This window comes from Poecilia reticulata, chromosome 9 (assembly GCF_904066995.2).
Source record: "Poecilia reticulata chromosome 9, P_reticulata-male-v2, whole genome shotgun sequence".
Lineage (NCBI taxonomy): Eukaryota > Metazoa > Chordata > Actinopteri > Cyprinodontiformes > Poeciliidae > Poecilia > Poecilia reticulata.
This window is the reverse complement of record NC_088838.1, coordinates 34,532,655-34,554,274: the sequence shown is the minus strand read 5'-3', so window position 1 is coordinate 34,554,274 and position 21,620 is coordinate 34,532,655. Positions and strand designations below refer to the sequence as shown.

General features: G+C 42.0%; 2 protein-coding genes across 2 annotated transcripts; both read right to left on the bottom strand.

Annotated features, from left to right (window-relative positions):
* Window positions 1-621: 621 nt before the first annotated feature.
* Window positions 622-5,751, bottom strand: LOC103470809 (GTPase IMAP family member 8-like). Its single transcript, XM_008419478.3, has one exon. It carries the CDS (start codon window positions 5,695-5,697, stop codon window positions 3,307-3,309), a length of 2,391 nt encoding a protein of 796 aa, XP_008417700.3. The 5' UTR covers window positions 5,698-5,751; the 3' UTR covers window positions 622-3,306.
* Window positions 5,752-5,846: 95 nt separating this feature from the next.
* LOC145552957 (GTPase IMAP family member 7-like) lies at window positions 5,847-20,807 on the bottom strand. The gene is made up of 4 exons (XM_081611149.1): window positions 20,762-20,807; window positions 10,358-10,960; window positions 5,934-6,047; window positions 5,847-5,866 (listed from the first exon to the last, which is right to left on the bottom strand). Exons 1-4 carry the CDS (start codon window positions 20,805-20,807, stop codon window positions 5,847-5,849), a joined length of 783 nt encoding a protein of 260 aa, XP_081467275.1.
* Between the last annotated feature and the right edge of the window lie 813 nt (window positions 20,808-21,620).

Sequence of the window (21,620 nt, the reverse complement as noted above, 5' to 3'; positions counted from 1 at the left end):
AACTGTCCACTTAGGAAGCAACACTGATTGACAACAGGGACCCTCGTCGGATATATATATATATATATATATATCAAAAAAGACTCAATATCAAAATTCTCCGCCTGGAGTCAACTTCTAGGATCGAGTCATAACATGCATAGATAATAAAGGTGACTGTGGTGGGAAGAGGTCTCTGAAATCTCAGTTCCAGTCTCAGGGAGCCGTTTGACTGTGGAGACAGAGCATCCGTGTCTCCTGCAGGGTTAAAATTAAATGCAAACAGCGAGTAACCTCGGTTAAATTCTGTACGGGAAATACTGAGGGGTAGGTCCTTAAGATGTCTCCCTGTTGCTGTTATCAGATTATAGTATTCCCTCACAGTATCACCTTGCTCAAGGTTTGGCTGGACGGCTTTGGCAGGAATCTGCCTTCCGTTCTTACACAGGGCCAGAAATTCAAGGTCACAGTGTTTAAAGTGAAAGGGGTTTAATTCCCGAGCACCAGTGAAGGCCGCATGATCCACCATTCCAACTACCACATATTTTGGAATCAAACCCAGGACCAGATTTTCTTGGGTTCAAATTCTAGATCTGTTCTCATAAATGCTAATTTATGCTAATAAAACATGCCTTTTTAGGCACTATTTTACTATTTTTGTTAAAATGGCAAAGAATAAGAAATTAATAATCCTAATAGTGGAACTTGATGTAATGTTGTTTAGTAAAGTAAATAATGTATTCATGCCTCAACATATCAAACATTGACAGGTTAGTGACAGCGGTTCTACAACAAAAACAATATTTGTCCTTAACACTAAATGTAGCAGGTGTCTTCAGTTTTCATCTCTCCGAATATGATCAGTTTTGAACTAAATCACAGAAGCTGTCTCTTTACTGAATCCATCTTCAGATATGATGCAACATCTGTTAGTGAACAGCTCTAGTTCACACTCCAGACCAGATGGTGGCAGTGTTGCACTTTCAGTTTACCCCAGAATTCAACACAATTATGTAAATATTGCAGCAACAGGGGCAGTAAAGATTGTTCAAAGTTTTATTGATTCCCTCACAACATGAGTGAAAACCAATCTGTTCTTTCATTTTCAGATGATTTTTCTGCTGGTCCAAAGTTCAGATTCTTAAATGTTTCATTATCTTTTTCCTCATAATTTCTGGATTTGAATGGGGTTAAATGTTAAATGTTATAAATGGGTTTAAATGTTTATTCCTGAAACCCTGTAATTTTTTTTCTTCCAGGTCTTTATTTGATGACTTAACTGTGCTTTTTATTCTTGTTTTAATACATTTAACCTAAATATTATGTTGTGCAGTGTTTTGTGACATTAGGTTTGTGAAAGTTTATGAATAAACTTTACTTTCTTCCTGGACTTTATTTCAAAAGGACATTTTAATCACTTGAAGCCACATGTCCACCTGCAATGAACGATAAATGGCCAGGTGACCCATTTAACACTGCATTTGTTAATTATCTGAAATTCTAATCTTAATATATTTTTTATAAGAACTAGATGTTACACGTCCTATAAAGTCATTACAATTATTTAACTTTCTTAAGCTGAAACATCTGAATGTCACATTAGTTCTTTCTAAACGTCTATCAAATTCAAAGGAGCCTGAAGATTTGAAATGTGGTTTTTAAACAGATTTTTCATGGTTTATTATAATAAGTGTATTTATATAACAGCAGTTATTCACTGGACAATACAAACAGCTGTACACAAAGTAAAAGAAAAAGAATAAAAAAATACAAAATGACTTTGAAACACTTTGCATAAAAAGAAACTAATTTAAAAATGTAATGTTTTAAATCTCAGATTTTGTTATTGAGTCAAGACCTGTTAATTATATGGAGCTGCTGCAAACAAACATGTTTTGGATTTGATTTAAGGAAGCAACAGTTTCTAAGCATCTCATGTTTTCAGGGAGTTTGTTCCAGAGTCAGAGAGAAAAGAAACTCAATGCTTCTTGAAGAGTCTTTTTGATGAGCTGCAAAGTTAATGCAAAGTTGACATTATTTATTTCAGGTAAGGGGAAATAAGGTACCTGAAATAAAGTGGAAGAAATAGGTCCAATAATAAAGATTTCATTAAGTTTTATTACTCTGTCAAATGATTTAATAACAGAGTCATTAACTGTCTGTTAGTGTAGGGGGTTAATGTAGGCAGGGGGACATTTTAACGACTGTCTTCTTAAAGCTTTTGGCAGCGTGATAACGCTTATTAATGACATCTGTAAGCAGTCCAGTGTTTAAGGGAAAATATTAACCACACATAATATATAATATATAAAATGAAGGATTAAAAATGTCATTTTATGCTCTTCACCTTTCATAAAGCAGCTAAATTTAGCAAGGGGGGGTTAGACACATGTCTTCCTCAGGAGGAAAGCGGTTACAGTTGAGAACCTTGGGCCATATTATATAATATTTATTATATATTATAATGAGCTTGTAACTGTCAGAGTTAAGACAAACAACAAATGACAGTAATGTAACAATACACAAAGATACATCACTTTTTAAAGTTTTATAATTAGCTATTATGACATATTTATGATTGATGATGATTCTTGGTTAATGACAAGTTGTCATAAGACATTTTGATTAATGTCAACTCTCTAAAATGTCATTATTTACTGAATGACACTTCATGACAACAGTCATAAACATTCATAAAGACTCCTTTATGGTAATGACAGATGTTATATCACGTTTATAACAGTGTCATGTTAGTGTTATGCACTCCATCAAATAAAGTGCTACTGTTGTGTTTCGTTAGCACACAACTTAATGGTAGAAAATGTTGTAGTACTACTGAGGATCAGTGGATGTTAATAGATACATGAGGAAACCCATAATTGATTTTTCCTCATCAAGATTTGAAAGTATCAAATGACACCAAGTAATTCCTGTTTACCAAAGATGATCTAAACCAGTTTAGACCCAATTTAACTTTAAAACTGGCTGTTTTGGATGCAAACAAGAAAAATGACTTTTAAATTCTACCATAAAAAACATAAACGTGGAGTTTACTTTGGTTAGACAAGATTAAGATTGACAACCAAATACAGGACACATAAACAGAACAAAACTCATTGTAACTGTAAAAAATAAGTGGAGGATCAGTGACAGCACAGACTTTAATCTCTTCTAAGGGAACTTGGTTGAAAACATCTGCATGTGGAATAAACATGAGCACCGGGACCTCGACATGTTCACCTCCACATCAGAGGCTCTTGTCCTTTAGAGAGACTGATGGACTTTAGTTTTGATGTGGTTAATTAGTCTAGAGTTCAATAATTAGAATCAGAGGATGACACAGGACTTTTGGTAATTCTTTTTCAGATCTTCTATTTCGTGATCCTGCTTTCTCCTTAAGTCTTCTATTTCTGCTTTAAGCGTTTTCTCTTTGTGCTGAGACAGCTCCCCTAACAGGTTGTATTGTTTACTATGACTATTTTCTGCCTCTTCCATTTGTGTTCTATGCTTCTGTTTCAGTTCCAGTAATTCCTCCATGTGTTTTTCCACCAGAGCTGTAAAATCTTTGGTGTATTTCTGCCTGAACTCGTTGAATTCTTCAGCCTTTTTTCTGGCTTCTTCTTCATATTTACTTTTTATGGCTTCCAGTTTTTTATCATACGTTTCCTGTAATTCTTTTCTCTCTCTCTCTTCTTGTTCCTTTCTGATGCGATCTTCTTCTTTGCTTTTTATCCGATCCTTCTCTCTTTCAAGCTCATATTCCTCTTGAAGTTTTCTGAGTTTTTCTTGCTCCTGTCGACGTCTCTCTTTGTTTTCTTGATATCGTTTTTCCCACCATTCATTTCTTTCGCTCTCCCAGTTTTCCCGCTCCTTTCGTATTGCTTCTTTGCTCTTCTTCAACTCTTGATCAGTACTTTCCTTTTTCTCTTCTTCTGATTTTATTTTCTTCTCAAGATCTGCTAGTTTTTCTTCCCACTCCTTTTCCTCTAGCCCTTTTCTCACATTGTCTTCTTCCTCCCTCATTTCTTGTTCTTTCTTTCTCTGTTCTCGCTCTTTATCTATATTTTCTTCCATATCTTTAAGTTGTTTTTCTCTCAGTTTTCTCTCCGTTTCCATTTCTGCTCTTTGCTCCTCCATCTTCTTTTCCATTGCTTGTATTTTTTCCTTATGTTTTCGTTCCAGCTCTTCTTTCTTTTTCTGCATCTCTTCTTCCTTCTCTTTCAGGATTCTCTCCACCTCCATTTTTATTGCTGACTCAGCTTCCTGGAACATGTCGTTGGTGTAACACCCTCCACCGTTTTCAGTGACCACTAAGTCAATCTTCCTCAGCAGCTCCCTAACCTGGGAACGATCCTGTGGTTTTTTATTGTTAAATACGTGGCATCTTCCCCCACAGTCATGGATCAGCTTTTTGACAAAGTCATCACAGTCGTTTTTGATGTAACTCTCAAAACTTTGCTCTAAATCATCCTCTCTGGTGAATGTAACAATGATGAAATTTTGTGAATTCTTGCCAAAGTATTTCTTGATCAGATCCACAGTTTTTTTTACCTCGTCAGTGCACCGTCCGATCTGCAGGACCAGCAGGATCACATGGGGTCCAGGAGCCAACATGCTGATGCAGTTCACCAGTTCCTGTTCCACTTCACTGTTGGACACAGTCGTATCAAACAAACCAGGCGTGTCGACAACAACAACGGGCCGACCATCAACTTCTCCCTTTGCTTTCTCACAAAACTTGGTGACCAACTTTCCACTGGCTTTAGATTTAAAATGTCCTTCACCCAAAATGTTGTTTCCAGTTGCACTCTTTCCACTGCCAGTTTTCCCAATTAGCACCATCCTGAGGCATTCCTGACCCAACTCTCCAGGATCGTTTCCCATTTCATTCTTCTTCTTGATCTTCTGCAGCTCATCTTTTAGCTCAGCAATAAACCTTTCCTGTCCTACAACCCTCTCCATCTGAGCTCTGGTGAACATATCCTTTGTATAATCTTTGGACTTAAAAAAGCTCTGATGTTCCACCATCTCTATCAGTTCTGGGATCTTCTGTCTGTCTGTGATGTTGAGAACAAGATATTTTCCTCTACAGATCTGAATGAGATCCTGGATGTCTTTGTTCTCCTTTATAAAGTTACCCACAGCTGGAGCTGCAGGGTCTAATTCCGTAGTAAAGAGGATGATGGTGAAGTCATTGACTCTGGAGCTGAATGTGTCCTGGATGGTGTGTAACTCTCCCTTGTCTTCATCAGTGAGGGGACCCACAGGTAGGACCAGGATGAAGGCGTGGACACCCTCAGGGTCACAGAGGGAGACACACCTGAAGGATTCCTCCATCACTTCCTGCTGAGCTTTTCCATCCAAGGCAGGCAGCTCCACCAGAGAAACCCGACGTCCAAACGCCTCTCCCTGGTTTCTGACACACTGTGAAGGAAGATCCTTATGACCTAGAATGACCTTGGCTGCTGACATCTTCAGTGGGTCACTTGGACCAAACAGAACCAGGTTCAGTGAAGGTTTCATTTGGTTTTCTTGGGATCTGCTGGTCTTTTCTGAGAATGTGAGAAATGTTTCTCCATTTCTATCCACAATGCTTTGGATCTTCTGCATTAACGTTTCTTGACTTTCTTTAAACATGCTGTAGTGTCTTCCACCACATTCTTCCAGCAGTTCATTAACAGAGGGATTAATTTCTTCATCATGAGTTAATACAATCATGGCATGCTTGATCGGATTTTGATGAAACAAACTCAAGACAAACTTCAGTGTTTTCCTGTCCGTCTCAGTTAAATCTGAAGGTTTCACTAAGAGCAGCAGAACATTTGGTCCAGGAAGACAAAGACTCACACAGCTCTTTATTTCCTCTATTAAAGCTTCGACTGTGAGTCTGAAGATGTCAGAAGCTTTTACAACCTTCACTGGTTTTCCTCTCCACTCTCCGGAAGCCAACTCACTGCGCTTGAAGGGGTGAAGTTTAAAAAACTTTATGTGCTTTTTATTCAAGATGGAGTCACAGAGGGATTTCTTCTTGTCCTCACTTTTTCCAAACATCACAATCCTGAATCCATCTGAAAAAATAACGTATATTTAACTCATGCAATCTCAATAAAAACTTTAAATATTGAACTTTGTGCCATGCTTTGTTTTTTACTCTCAAAACATCTGTGAGGGAAAAATGTATGCATACCAAAAAATATACCACTTGTTTTTGACTTGCTCAAAATGTTAGCATGTTTTGTCTGCACACCGTTAAATGGAATGCAAAGACATCTTCAGATCTGAATTCCTAACCAGAGCATGTCAAAACAAAAAGGAAATAAGCTAGCACTGGCAGAGGCGGTCCTAGCCTGTTCAGTGCCCTGTTCGAACAACCTTTCTGGGCACCACATGCCCCCCTCGCCCTTCATGAAGTTGTTAACTGGGAATGGGGATTGGGGGGAATTGACTATGATTTGCATTGGAAATTGTTCACATGAAATTGTAAAGATGGGAAAAGTGATGACAATTCTCCACAATTTAATTATTACTTTTTTTTCATAGAAATAAAAAAAAAATTGGGGCCCTGTCAATTACAAAATTAACCATATTGTATTTTCAAAGATTGTTTTTAGCAGTACAAATTTTATGTTCCCACTCCCAGACCAAAAAACACACATCCATATTTACCCTGAACACCCCTATTTGCGTTAAATGGTTCATTCCTGCTTGGAGCTTCAGAGTGACGCTGTTAGGAAACAGACAGTAGGAAACACGAACGATTGTGGCAGATATTATGCTGCTAAGAAAAGTTAGAAAATCAGATAAAAAAACTGAGGGAGAGAGAGAAAAAGGCAAGAGTGTTAATTTATAACCCAGTTTTTCTCTGAGAGAGGTGAGTAGACTGTGTGAGATTATCAACCATTTAGCATAGTTAGCTTAGCTACAAACTACCGTTTGCTTCCTTTTCACTAGCATTTAATGAATTAAGGAAAAAAATTAACATATTTATATATTTAACTTGTCCATGTACCTTTTACCACTTAACAACAGATGAGTCAGTCAGCAGCAGCTCTAACCCACGTCCCTCCTGACTTGTTCTCTCCTGAGTGAATTTAAAGCTGCAGTATGTCACTTATAAAAATTTTTCATATATTTTTTTAAACTGTCATGATGTTGTGACAATATGGTATGAGAGGTAACCTGTGAAAAATCTATTTCCTCTGCCTTCTCCCAGTGCTAGAAACAACCAGTCAGTGGCAGGAGAGTTTTAGTGCTGTCAATCACAATCTCATGTGGTGCTGCTCATCCTTCCTCCTCGCTTTGTGCCATGCTGCAGCTAGCATAGCACAGAGCTGTGCAGATGCAAACTGTGAATGCTCAGTTTAGTTAGCATAGCTACCAATGATGGCAGATAAACAGTTTCTTGTCATGGTAAGTTGTTTCTGTCATGTAGGGGTGTTGGTTGATGGTGAGGAGATAAAGATGGTTTTAATGATAATAATGCTCAGAGCAGTCCAGGAAAACAGGCAGCACGGCAGACAGACAAGCACACAGCTAATTGCCGGTAGCACTGAATTAAAGACTGACAACTGGAGCTGACGCCGACACAGGACTTAACCAGTACTACTGGGATGACGGACAGACAGACGCAGACAGCATACGCTCGACAATAGACAAGGATCCGACGAAGAAGAATGACAGCAAGTGAGACTAAATACACATTGGGTAATCAAGGGAACGAGACACACCTGGGAGACAATCAACGGGGAAGATGCAGAGCAGGGGTGTCAAACTCCAGTCCTCAAGGGCCGCTGTCCTGCAGTGTTTAGATGTGCCACAGGTACAAAACACTTGAATGAAATGACTTAATTACATCCTCTTTGTGTAGATAAGTTCTCCAGAGCCTTGCTAATGACCTAATTATTCTATTCAGGTGTGGTGCAGCAGAGGCACATCTAAAAGTTGCAGGACACCGGCCCTCGAGGACCGGAGTTTGACACCCCTGATGCAGAGACAGGACTCACAGAGAACAGGATCACACACAAAAACTCAAAAATAAACACACAGAAACACGGATCATGACAGTTTCTCCTCCATTAGCACATTTAGCAGTGAGTGAATAAGGATAATTGACAGCGCTAAGACCCTCCCACTGGTTCTGATTGGTTGTTTTGATCAGAACGGTGCATTACTTTAACCAGTAATTGTAGTTCAGGAAGGACATGGAGGAGACTGATTGTTTTCACAGATTATCTGTCTCATAACAAGCTGCTACAATATGGTGACAGCTTTAACAAATATGGAGAAAACATATTTTTTTATTAAAGTTATATACTGCAGCTTGAATAAAATCCAACTACTTAGCATTTTTAGAAGTCTGGATTGCTTTATGTGTGGTTGCACGTTGCCTTTGACTGTTGCTCATGGGGAGACATTTCAGTATCTAAAACTAATAGGAAAAATTTAAACAACCTACTTGCATACTGGATGTGGACTGTTGGATGTTAAATTCATGAGCAGTAAATATTGTGCTAATTATCAGTATTGAACCAAAGAAAGCAAGGCAGATGCAGCCTTTAAAATTGTTATGCTTTTTATGGGTCAAATAGACTCAAAAAATTGTAACAGCAGCTGTGGGGGGCCCAAACAAATTTTTTGTCAGGGGGGCCGAAGATTAAAGCAGCACCACATAGTGGCAGCAGCAGTAGTTAACAAACACCTGGTGGGCTTGCTCAACAATATCATGAATTGCCATTTTCCAAAAGCAATACAATAAACAGTGGCTTTCAAAAGTATTCATACCCCTCAAACTTTTCCATATTTTGTCACGACTAAGTGTTTTGCCCATTCTTCTTTGCCAAATAGCTCAGGCTAAGTCCAATTAGATGCAGAGTAATTGTGAACAGCAGTTTTCACAACTTGTCACAGATTTTGGAATGGTTTAGGTCTGGACTTTGACTGGGCCATTCTAATGCATGAATATGTTTAGTTTAACCCATTGTAGCCTGGCTTGATGTTCAGGCTGGTCGTCCTGCTGGATGCTGAAGCTCCACTCCAGTCTCAAGTCTTTTCAGACTCCATCAGGTTTTCCTCCAACATTGTCCTTTTTTGGCTCCATATATCTTCACATCAACTCTGACCATCTTCCCTGTCATCCCCAGAGCATGATGCTGCCACCACCATAATTGACAGTGGAATGGGTGTTCAGAGTGATCTGCAGTGTTAGTTCATAGGATTTTGGCTAGAAAGTTCAATATTTTTGGCCGAAAATATTGAACTTTCTTCCAACATTACTGTGTCCAACATGGCTTCTGGCAAACTGCTAACAGAACTTCTGATGGTTTTCTTGTTGCAGCCCTTCCATAAAGACCACATTAGTTCAGTAGTGACTGACAGTTGTACTGCTATGTTCCTCCATGATGCTGTTTGTTCTCCAATATTCTCTGAACCTGTGAGGCGTCACAGAGCAGCAGGATTTCTACTGAGATTAGATTAGATTACACACAGATGGTCTCTAGTTAGTCATTAACAGTAATCAGGAAACTTTTGAAGGCAATTGGTTGAACTCAAAGGCTGAGTACTTTTGCACACCACACTTTACAGTTTTTTATATGTGCATTTTTTTAAACATAATTGTCTTTGTACTTTGCAATTGTGTAACACCTTGTGTTCATCTTTCTATGACAGTAGCTTGGTCTTCACTGTACAGTCTGTAAAGTGAAGTCCATGCCAACATGAAAGCACACTTTTTACTTTTTATAAGTCAATTGATCTCCTAAAGTCCTGCCTGTCATCAATGATCTGATCCAAATAGTAACTCATCACTCTCTTAAGGTGTTTTAAAAACAGCAGTTATTAAACCACTGATAAAAAAGAACAATCTGGACAAATCACTACTGCAGAACTACAGACCGACCTCTGACCTCCACCAGCAGGCAAGGCGGGTGAAGCGTCTTGCCCAAAAATACAACAATGGAGAAGGAAGGAGCAGGATTTGAACTGGCAACCCACTGATCACAGGAAGAACTCCTAGCACTTTCACCTACATTAAGAGTGATGCTTTACAAAATATAATGTTTGCTTTTCTGAAACAGTTTAAAAGTTTTATTGCTGCTTTCAATAGTTACTGTGTTATGTTTTTGCTTTGAACTTTTTTATGGCTGAAAAATTCCATACAGCAAAAAGATTCTCTCTCTCTCTCTCATATATATATATATATATATATATATATATATATATATATATATATATATATATATATATATATAAACATTTTTATAGCATTCTGTCATAATATGGCACTATGTGCCTGAAAAATGCACACGTGGGGGTTTAAAGGACTTTGCAAAATTATTTTCTCAGTAACTTCTGAATAAATTACCAAGACTCCATAACTTACCGTTATCTGTTGTAGGTGTGAACATTTTACCGACTCCATCTTTTCTGACATCTTCTTCTGTATTTTTTTGTGCACAGCTGAGATATCCATTGTTTTCTTTTACTATTTGACCTAAACGTGTTAACAGCTCAGGATGTTTAAGGTTCTTCAGCTGCAAATGTCTGTACTGACATTTAACAACCATCTCCTTTAAGAGTAGATCAGGTGAATCATCGTCTCTCTCCTCTCTGGGTGTGGAAATCAGAACCATTGAATGATCAAATGATTGATCACTCAGACGTGTCAGGAACCTGCAGAGTTTCCATTTCTGTTCTTCAGTGAAATCATCAGGCTGCAGAACCAGCAGGATCACATGAGGTCCAGGATCAGAGAGGCTCACACAGCTTTCCACATGATCACTGAGTTCATCTTCAGACAGGCTGGAACGCAGGAGGTCTGGGGTGTTGATGATGGTTATTGATTTATCCTCAAACTCTCCACTGAATTTCTCACACTGGCCTGGTGCTTTATCAGAGATTAACTTTTCCTTTTTCAGGATGAAGTTCCCCACTGATCTCCTCTCTGACCAGCTGTTCCCCAGCAGAACGATACGGAGCTCTGAGACTGACAAAACACAGAAAGAGTAAAGAATAGATCATACTTAAATCATCTCTAAGAGTTTTCATCATTGCAGTGTTAGTAACTGATAATATGTGGACCACAGATTAGCAAAACCAAACATCAACATTATGACACTTTTCAACATTTCATGTGTTTTTCTTCCATTATAGCCTACAGCAGAAATTAATCAAACCTTACGATACTGACTCCTGGTCCCATTAAATCCCAAAGCTCAGAGAAGGCTCACTTAATATCACTCACACACAAATACAAGGAGAGAAACACATACTCATCATTTACTTGTGATTTTTACATTATGGTGGTGCCTTCAATAAACAGGAAAAATAAGAGCTACTGTATTTTAAAACTCATGTTTCTGGAGAGCCATTTCAGCCAAAATTAATTAAATAAACAAATGAGTAAAATAAATCAACAAATGAAAAAAATGAGTGAAATAAGTGTCATTTTTATTCCCATTAATATTTGTTCATTTATTGTTAATCCCAGATTAATTTAACCATTTTTTATGTTCCCATTTTCATTTGTCCAATTAAAATTTTTCCCTTTTTTGTTTACCCATTTTTCATTTATCCCTTTAACCATTTAAACACTTTTAAATTCCCTTTCATTAACCCCATTTTCTATTTTCCAGTTTCATTAATCAATTTCTCGTGTATCCCTTTTTTATTTACCCATTTTTCTTTTATATATTTTCATCTATGTACATAAAAATCTGCTATAGTTGGATCACAGCTGGTAGCTACGAAGGTGTCCCAAACCTTCAATCGTAAGCCAACTTCAGCGGCCGCTTCGTCCAAACTATAAAACCCCCGACGGTGAAGCTCTGAGTCCATGAGAGCCGCCAACTGAAACACGTTCTGTCTGAGCGGCCACACGAAAACTAAAGTCCGGAGTAATAACACTATTTTCTAATGAAGTTAATGAGCTTCAGCTTATTGATAACCCTTTAGTAGGTCGCCATCTTTCTTGAAGCAAAGTATGGGTGTGACGCTAACCAACCAATTGGGGAAGTTGTACCCTGATGACGTGCCTCTCCTCATTTGCATTTATTTTTTCCAAGTTTTGCGGGGAAATAGAATGTGCATAAATAGCAGAGGAGCCAAACACCAACTCCTTGTAGACCACACAGTCGCCCGAGACTGCAAAACCCGACACACCAACCTGTGTACCGCTTGGATTGATTACAAGAAAGCCTATGACTCAATGCCACACACTTGGATCATTGAATGCTTAGAGATGTACAACATCAATAGGACTCTAAGAGCCTTCATTGCAAACTCGATGGGGCTGTGGAAAACCACCCTTGTAGCCAACTGCAAACCACTTGCACAAGTGCCCATCAAATGTGGCATATACCAAGGAGATGCTCTGTCCCCACTGCTGTTCTGCATAGGCCTGAACCCTCTCAGCCAAATCATCAACAAGACTGGCTACGGATACCGACTCAAGAATGGGGCCACGATCAGTCACCTCCTCTACATGGATAACATCAAGCTGTACGCCAAGAGCGAGCGAGACATCGACTCACTGATCCACACCACCAGGATCTACAGCACTGACATTGGGATGTCATTCGGACTAGAGAAGTGTGGTCGGATGGTTACAAAGAGAGGGAAGGTCGCCCACACAGAAGGGGTCTCACTCCCAGAAGGAACAATAGCAGACATAGAGCACAGCTACAAGTACCTGGGAATACTACAAGCAAATGGCAACCTCGATGAGGTCACAAGGAAAGGAGTCACAGCCAAATACCTCCAACGAATAAGGCAAGTCCTGAGAAGCCAGCTCAATGGCAAGAACAAGATCCGTGCAATAAACAGCTATGCCTTACCAGTAATCAGATACCCTGCCGGAATAATTAGCTGGCCAATGGAAGAGATGAAGGCCACGGATGTTAAGACTAGGAAGCTACTAACCATGCATGGAGGATTCCACCCCAAATCCAGCACCCTGAGACTGTACACGAGCCGTAAGGAAGGAAGCAGAGGACTAGTGAGTGTGAGAGCCACTGTCCAGGATGAAACATCCAAGATCCATAAATACATCAAGGACAAAGCCTCAACGGACGATGTGCTCAGCGAATGTCTCAGGCAATGGGGAACAGAAGACAAGGTGCTGGAGGTACCATCATGGGAGGACAAGCCCCTACATGGGATGTACCACCGACAAATAACTGAAGTGGCTGATGTCAGGAAAACCTACCAATGGCTGGAGAAAGCTGGACTCAAGGACAGCACAGAGGCTCTCATCCTGGCCGCCCAGGAACAGGCCCTAAACACCAGAGAGGCTCAGATCTACCACACCAGACAAGACCCAAGGTGTAGGTTGTGCAAGGTGGCCCCTGAGACAGTCCAGCACATAACAGCAGGGTGCAAGATGCTGGCAGGGAAAGCGTACATGGAACGACATAACCAAGTGGCGGGCATAGTGTACAGGAACATCTGTGCAGAATATGGACTGGAAGCCCCGAGATCAAAGTGGGGAACACCCCCAAAGGTGGTGGAGAATGACCAAGCTAAGATCCTGTGGGACTTCCAGATCCAGACAGACAAGATGGTAATGGCGAACCAACCGGACATTGTGGTGGTGGATAAAGAACAGAGGAAAGCCGTTGTGGTGGATGTAGCAATACCAAGTGACTACAACATCAGGAAAAAGGAGCATGAGAAATTGGAGAAATACCAGGGCCTCAGGGAGGAACTGGAAAAGACCTGGAAGGTGAAGACCACAGTGGTGCCTGTGGTCATCGGGGCCCTCGGGGCAGTCACCCCCAAACTGGAGCAGTGGCTCAAACAGATCCCAGGAACAACATCAGACATCTCAGTCCAGAAATGTGCAGTTCTAGGCACAGCCAAGATACTGCGCAGAACCCTCAAGCTCCCAGGCCTCTGGTAGAGGACCCGAGCTCAGAGGATGAAACAGACCACCCACGGAGGGTGAGAAGGGAATTTTTATATATATATATTCTTTTATTTATATAATTATTCTTTTATTTATTATTATGTCAGTTTTCGTCCTCCATAGTGGAAAGCTTCGTTACTGTACTTATTGTGGTGGGATGGTGTTCCACCCTCCCCCACTCTGTGCACCAGGCACCGTTGATTGGTGGGCGGGGCGAACGCCTTTATAGTTGGGCGGGCCGCTGCAGGTTGTGTGCGTCTTTGTTTCTCCCACTGTTGCTACGGCTACATGTCGGCTTGTGGGTTTGGTCGACTCATCTGAGATCGTAAGTGGCAGTTTTGCTATCCGTGGCTGGGATCATGGTTGGTTTTTGGGTGCTACACCTGTCCTGTCATGCATTTCGGCGGTGTTGCTCTGATGTCGTTGCCGGCTGCAGCTGGGGGTTGCTGTGGCGTGCGGCTTCCCTCTGGTCCTCACCTGCTGACCTGCTTCCTCCTGGGTTAGGCTGCGTTTCCACCCCTGGGTAAGCTACCTGCTATTTAGCTTTTGTTTTATCTGAATCCACTGTTAATGGGTTTTCTGTTTCAGGCAACTGATTGTCTGGAGCTGCAGAGCTTTGCACGCTCTGTTTTGTCTTGCCATTGTTTTGGCCGCTCTCAACTAAACCTGTTGCGAATTGGGCCGGCTGTGTGGACGGGGCGCTACTCCTCTAGCCCCATAGAGGGGCATTTGGAAGCAGATGACAACGATTTGTTCCATTGTTCTCTTTTATAGTTTTGTTTTGTGATTTTACCAATTTGTTTTCTTTGTGGTTTGATTTACTAATTTCTTTTGCATGTTATGTTTTATTTCTTTTGGAATAATTGATCTTGTCTGTCCTCCTTCCTTGTGTGTTCCAGAGACCGAGTAGTGGGCCTGAAGCCTCGTTTTAAAAAACTGTTTTAAAGAATTGTTTAATAAAATATTGTGCACTGCTAAATCTGTGTTTGGGTGCATTTTGTTAATTTTAAAAATTTCCACTTGCTGGTCACATTTGGCATTGTTGGCAGGATGCACCATTGAATACAGATTTTTTTTATTGTGTGTTTTCGGGTCTTTTTCTGTGTTTTTATTTATGGTGTAGTAGGACAAGACAGCAGTAGCTATCCAAAGTAAAACCTACTGGTGGGTTCAGGATTTATTTTTCTGTTTTTTTTTTTTCTTCTTTTGGTGGCTTCCCCTGCAGGCATGGAGGAGGTGACACAGTGGATGGAATGGGTCAGCAGAATGTGACGGCTTGGGGTTTGCCGGGTGCTGCTGCTTCCTTAGCTGTGGCTGGTAGTGTCATGCCTGCTGGCGCTGTAGTTGCAGAGCGGTTGGTGGTTGTGCCCAGGGACGTCTGTGTCCCATGTTCGGTGGTAGGACTGGGATTGGTGAGTGGATCGAGGGGGCCCAATCGTGTATTCGGGCCCGCCATTTGTCAGCGGCAGATGAGGCTTTCTTTCTCTTGGATCATTTAGAAGGGGAAGCCAGGGAGGAAATAAAGTACCACACCAGTGCAGGGAGGAATGACAAAGCTAATGTTGTTCAAGGAAAAACTAGCACTCAATGAGCTGTTGGGTCACAACTCGGGTGGGGGAATAGCAGGCTCGCAACTAGCAGCCGCGTCAAAATTGTTGGCATCTTGTAGAGTCTGAGGTTATTATGGGCGGTATCTCTGATTTGTTTGGTAGACACGGGGTCCATGGTGTCGACAATCAATGAGAGCTGTTTTTAGGGATATTTTGCATCACTGGGCCGTGATTGCCTTCAGTAATGTCAATGGTTGCGGCTCGGGGCAGCCAATGGTCTTTCCCTCCCATATGTTAGCTAGAGATGTCAATTTCTGTGACAAAGTGCTTCCACATTGTGAGATCCTGGTGGGTGAAGGATCCCACCAATACAGGTTTTTCTGTTCCTGGCATTTTGGTGTATGCGCTGAATTATGTTCATTCAACTTTCTGGAGCATCTGGTGGCTTTTTTTTTGCCTTCAGTAACAGTCTGCCGTCTATAGTCCTTGGGGTTGAAGTGTGCAGGTCCATCGTCGGGGCGACGATGCAACACCGGGGGGTAGAATGTGGTGGGATGGTGTTCCACCCTCCCCCACTCCAGGCACTGTTGATTTGTGGGCGGGGCGAATGGCTTTATAGTTGGGCGGGCCGCTGCAAGGTGTGTGCATCTTTGTTTCTCCCACTGTTGCTACGGTCGGCGGCTACATGTCGGCTTGTGGGTTTGGTCGACTCATCTGAGATCGTAAGTGGCAGTTTTGCTATCCGTGGCTGGGATCATGGTTGGTTTTTGGGTGTTACACCTGTCATGCATTTCTGCAGTGTTGCTCTGATGGCGTTGCCGGCTGCAGCTGGGGGTTGCTGTGGCATGCGGCTTCTCTCTGGTCCTCACCTGCTGACCTGCTTCCTCCTGGGTTAGGCTGTGTTTCCACCCCTGGGTAAGCTACCTGCTATTTAGCTTTTGTTTTATCTGAATCCACTATTAATGGGTTTTCTGTTTCAGGCAACTGATTGTTTGGAGCTGCAGAGCTTTGGACGCTCTGCTGTCTTGTCTTGCCGTTGTTTTGGCCGCTCTCAACTAAACCTGTTGCGAATTGGGCCGGCTGTGTGGACGGGGCGCTACTCCTCTGGCCCCATAGAAGGGCATTTGGAAGCGGATGACAACGATTTGTTCCATTGTTTTCTTTTATAGTTTTGTTTTGTGATTCAAGTTACTAATTAGGCCCGAGCAGCTAAGTGCTGCGAAGGCCTATTGTAATCGCAGGATTTCTTGTTCTTGTTGTTGTTTTTTCTTATTTGTCCGTTACTTTGCGGAGCTGTTAAGGGGCTTTATCATATTCAAAAACTCACCAAACGTCACCCAAAATTGTCCCCCGACGAAAATTTTCAGATTCTGGTGGAATCCAAAGTGGGGGTGACCTTTTTTAGGTCAAATTTTGGTCATTTTTCCATTTTACTCGTGTCAAACTTTAACAAACTCCTCCTAGGAACTTTGACCTATTGGCTTCATTTTTGGTTAGGATGCAGTTAAGGGGTGTGGCATTAAAAGTTATCAAAATAGTGAGTTTTCGTACATGTTCCGGGGCGCCGAAGTTGGCGTATTCGCCACAGAAAACCAACCGTTACAACTTTCACATAGGTCAATTGGCACCAAACTTGGTATGAGGGATCCTGGTTGGATGACTGACGATCCTATGTCGTGATAGTCTGACCTCACCTAAGCCCCGCACCCTCAGTACAAAAAGTGACCTTTTTTACTGGGAAAGAGCCAATTGTGGCACTCCTGACCTAATCTGGATGATCTTGGGTCAGATGACTGATAACAAGTTGGTCTCACTTGCTTTAAAGCGCCAACGGTTTCCAGTGAAGGTCATGGCCAAGCCTTAAATCTGGCCATTCGCCATAAAACATCAAGACTGAGGGAACTGCGTCAGTGTCAGCGGTGGCGAGAGAGTGGTGGTGCATGTGGATCTTTAAGATCAATTTTAGAAGTAATTTTGATGGGTAAAAGTTAATTTTTGTGTCACGTAGAGCGGGGTGCTGGAAGTATGTTACAGAGTAAACGCAATAAAAACATGCTTTATCTGTGGCATTGTTCATTAAAATGGAACATTTCTAATGTATTGAAATTAAATACGATCGGTTCACTTAATGATATTAGCGATTAGGTAATCCATTCAACAAGTACTTTTACTTTTAATACTTAAGTATTTTTAAAAGCCAGTACTTTTTTACTTTTACTTAAGTACAAATGTTAATGTGGTTTTACCTGAGTACATTTTTGTCTGTGTATTTGTACTTTTACTTAAGTAGATCTTTTGAGTACTTTCTCCACCACTGGTTGTGGTACCACCCCCACGCTACTACAGGCAGTAGCAGACCCAAAAAGAATATGACTAAGAAGCAGATTTAGAAGTACACAGAAAACTACAGAATTTGTTTAAAACTGTGAGCTGCGCTGAAGTAAATAAAAGAGAGAAGTTCATTTACATTCTGAGAGTGAAACTCCTTCCTAAAGGTGAAACTATATCACAGGTTTCAGGAGAAAATAAAAACATGAGGCCGCAGATAATATAGGAAATAGCGCCCCCTTCACTTCCGGATTGCAATGATCCCATTTCCAAATAAGGTATGAGACAGACAGTGGTCCGTCCCTCCCCATTCCTTCCTGTTTGCTGCAGCGAGGTAGACTTGGTTCTTTGTATGGAGGACCAAAACCGACAAAAGCTTCCGCATGCGGGGAAAAGCGGTTCGGTCGTTTCCGGTCTATTGAACATGCCATTTTACACTCGGACCTGCAGGGTTTGGCCAAGGTAAGTTAATGATGAACATCGATCAGAAGCCCCAACAAGTAAGCTGGAGAAGGGTTTTAAGATGTACGCCTCGTTATACATTCATGCATATGAAGGTGAGTTTTATTTTCATTAAATTTTGTGACTAACATTAACCTTTGCTTATGCTAGTAGGCAATATTCTCTGACATTGTTCTAATAAAATGTGCTGTTTAAGTATCAACATTCAAACGGACAATATTTTTGACCTTATTTTGTATTTATTTTCAGATATATTATGAGTGTTTATTGTCATTAGTTTGAAATAGAGACCAAGTAACGGGGAGGTTATGGTTCGGGCTTTTTGCTTCTGAACCATCAGGAAACACAACAAGCCCCATAGCTTAACAGCAGAGCAGCTCTGGAGTCAGAGTTCTGGTTCAGCTGTTCAGGTTTAAAGTTGTTGCTTTTAGGAAAATATGACCGTGTTCCTCCATGTTATTTAATTTTTTCATTTTGTTAGTTTTGCATGTTTCCTGTGAAGAGCTCAGACAGGACGGTGTTTATAGCAGTATGTTCATGGCGGATCAGTTGCTCGGCTGTCTGGCTCTGGTCTGCTCTCTCTCTCTGCTCTCTCCCATTCATTTGCCCTTTCAGGCTGAATACAGAAGTGATTCCATGGAAATAACTCAGGAGGCTCCTTTATTTACCATCCGTCTCCCCCGGTAGTTTTAGGCTGAAGAAGCTGATCTGGAGTGTAGTGAAGGCTGCAAACTTTGCTGTGCAGCGTTGGCTTTAACTGGTAGCGACAAATATTTACAATGCACCATCTTCTTAATTCAAGATTGTTTGGAAATCCATGAAAACTTAAAAGCCCATTATATTAGGAAGACAACATTGTTCATATTATTGCTTTATTTGCGTATGAAATACAACTTTGTGTTTTCTAGCTGTCATGGTAACTCAAAGCAGAAATAAGAAAGCCGCATTATGTGGATGTGACGTCAGCGCTGTACGTGCAAAGAGTTCCTTGTGTGGACTTGAGCCAGCAAAATGTCCCACAATGCAATGCGCCATCAGCAACAGTAAATAGGTGACTACAGAAATATATTGCTCTTTTATCACTATTATTTTGTCACAAAAAGTAGTTTTAATGTTTTTAGGCCAGAAAGTAGACCTCATAGCTTCATCTGTCCACTCAGTTCATTCATAATATTCATATTGTTTAAACTCAGCAAGCTACATAAAGGAAAACAAAAGTAAGTCACCTGTGACAGTAACAGATTTTACAGTAGGCTCCTAAAATTGGATCTATAAGACTATTCTACTTTTGAACTCACAGTCTGGTCGTGTGATATCTGAGCTGCTGCTGCGACGGAGACGTCTGACATCAGCTCCTACAATAAGAATACAGCAAAGTTTAGGAAGTTATTTCCATTGAAGCAAAAAAAAACATTTAAAAACACCATCCATCCATCCTCCCTCCCTCCGCTTATCCGGGGTCAGGTCGCGGGGGCAGCAGCTTCAGAAGGGAGGCCCAGACTTCCCTCCCCAGCCACTTCTTCCAGCTCCTCCGGGGGAATCCCAAGGCGTTCCCAGGCCAGCCGAGAGACGTAATCCCTCCAGCGTGTCCTGGGTCTTCCCCGAGGCCTCCTCCCGGTGGGACATGCCCGGAACTCCTCACCAGGGAGGCGTCCAGGAGGCATCCTGACCAGATGCCCGAGCCTCAACTGGCTCCTCTCGACGTAGAGGAGGAGCGGGAGGGACTCAAACTCTACTTTGAGTCCCTCCCGGATGACCGAGCTTCTCTCTCTAAGGGAGAGCCCAGCCACCCTGAGGAGGAAACCCATTTCGGCTGCTTGTATCCGTGATCTCGTTCTTTCGGTCATGACCCAAAGCTCATGACCATAGATGAGGGTGGGAACGTAGATCGACCAGTAAATCGAGAGCTTCGCTTTTTGACGTCGTGGTGAAGCTCTCTCTTCACCACGACAGACCGGTACAGCGCCCGCTTCGCGGCAGATGCTGCCCCAATATGCCTGTCGATCTCCCGCTCCCTTCTTCTCCAGGACCCTGCTGAGGATGTAGAGCTGGTCCAGTGTTCCACGACCAGGACGAAAACCACACTGCTCTTCCTGAATCCGAGGTTCGACTATCCGACGGACCCTCCTCTCCAGGACCCCTGAATAGACCTTACCAGGGAAGCTTAAGAGTGTGACCCTCCTGTAATTGGAGCACACCCTCCGGTCCCCCTTTTTAAACAGGGGGACCACCACCCCAGTCTGCCAATCCAGGGGAACTGCCCCTGATGTCCATGCGAAATTGCAGAGTCGCGTTAGCCAACACAACCCTACAACATCCAGAGTCTTAAGGAACTCCGGGCGGATCTCATCCACCCCCGGGGCCCTGCCACCGAGGAGCTTTTTGACCACCTCGGCGACCTCGTCCCCAGAGATTGGAGAGCCCAGCCCAGAGTCCCCATGCTCAGCTTCCTCAACAGAAGGCATGTTGGTGGGATTGAGGAGGTCTTCGAAGTATTCCGCCCACAGGCCCACAACATCCCAAGTTGAGGTCAGCAGCGCACCATCCCCACTATAAACAGTTTTGGTGCGGACTTCCGCTTCCGGCATGCCCGAGTAAAGACGCGTGTAGACCGTGCTCTGACCGAGACAACTCTTAATTTGCCTGCTATAAGAATATACATCCACCTATATATCCAAAAAACGGTAACAGAATGGCGTCGACACAAAAAACTACAAGAAGAGAAGCGAAGACGGGGAAAGACGAAGATACTAAGTCGACACGAAAGCAGCTAACGCTAGATGCTAGCTTAGCTCAGAGCGACACTGGGAACGAAATGATAATGCTAACGGAGCTTCGCAAATTTAGAGAAGAATCTCGAATTGCACAACGGGACATTTTGGACTCCCAAGCACGGATGGAGGCGACAATTGGAGATATAAAAAAGAGAATTGACACATTGGAAGAGAGACTGAACTCAGTCGAGGAGAGAGTGAGTAATTCCGAAGGCCGAGACATACAACAAGATAGAGTGTTAGCTTATCTACTTAAGAAGGAAGCCAGATTGACTGCCATATTGGACGATACAGAGAACAGAATGCGCAGAAACAATATAAGAATATATGGGATCAAGGAAGGTTCAGAAGGGAAAAGAATGATCCCGTTTATTACAGACTTCTTAAAATCTGCAGTGAAATTACCGGAGGGACCGGACATCATTATTGAAAGAGCACACAGAGCTACTGCCCCGAAACCGAATCCAGCTGCTACACCACCAAGATCCATAATAGTTCGCTTTCTGGATTTCAATGTTAAACAGATGGTACTGCAGCAGGCATGGAAACAGCGAGATGTGGAGTTTCAGGGGAACAAGGTTTACTTCGATCAGGACTACTCCGCAGGAGTGCAGAGGAAAAGGAAAC

Coding starts and splice junctions, on each gene's coding strand:
- LOC103470809 (XM_008419478.3), bottom strand. CDS start 5,697: ATGATTGTATTAACTCATGATGAAGAAATTAATCCCTCTGTTAATGAA.
- LOC145552957 (XM_081611149.1), bottom strand. CDS start 20,807: ATGCCGGAAGCGGAAGTCCGCACCAAAACTGTTTATAGTGGGGATG. Junction 6,048..10,357: donor CACACCTACAACAGATAACG/GTAAGTTATGGA, acceptor TTATTTTTTCAG/ATGGATTCAGGATTGTGATG. Junction 5,867..5,933: donor ACTTCACCCCTTCAAGCGCA/GTGAGTTGGCTT, acceptor TGACATCTTCAG/ACTCACAGTCGAAGCTTTAA.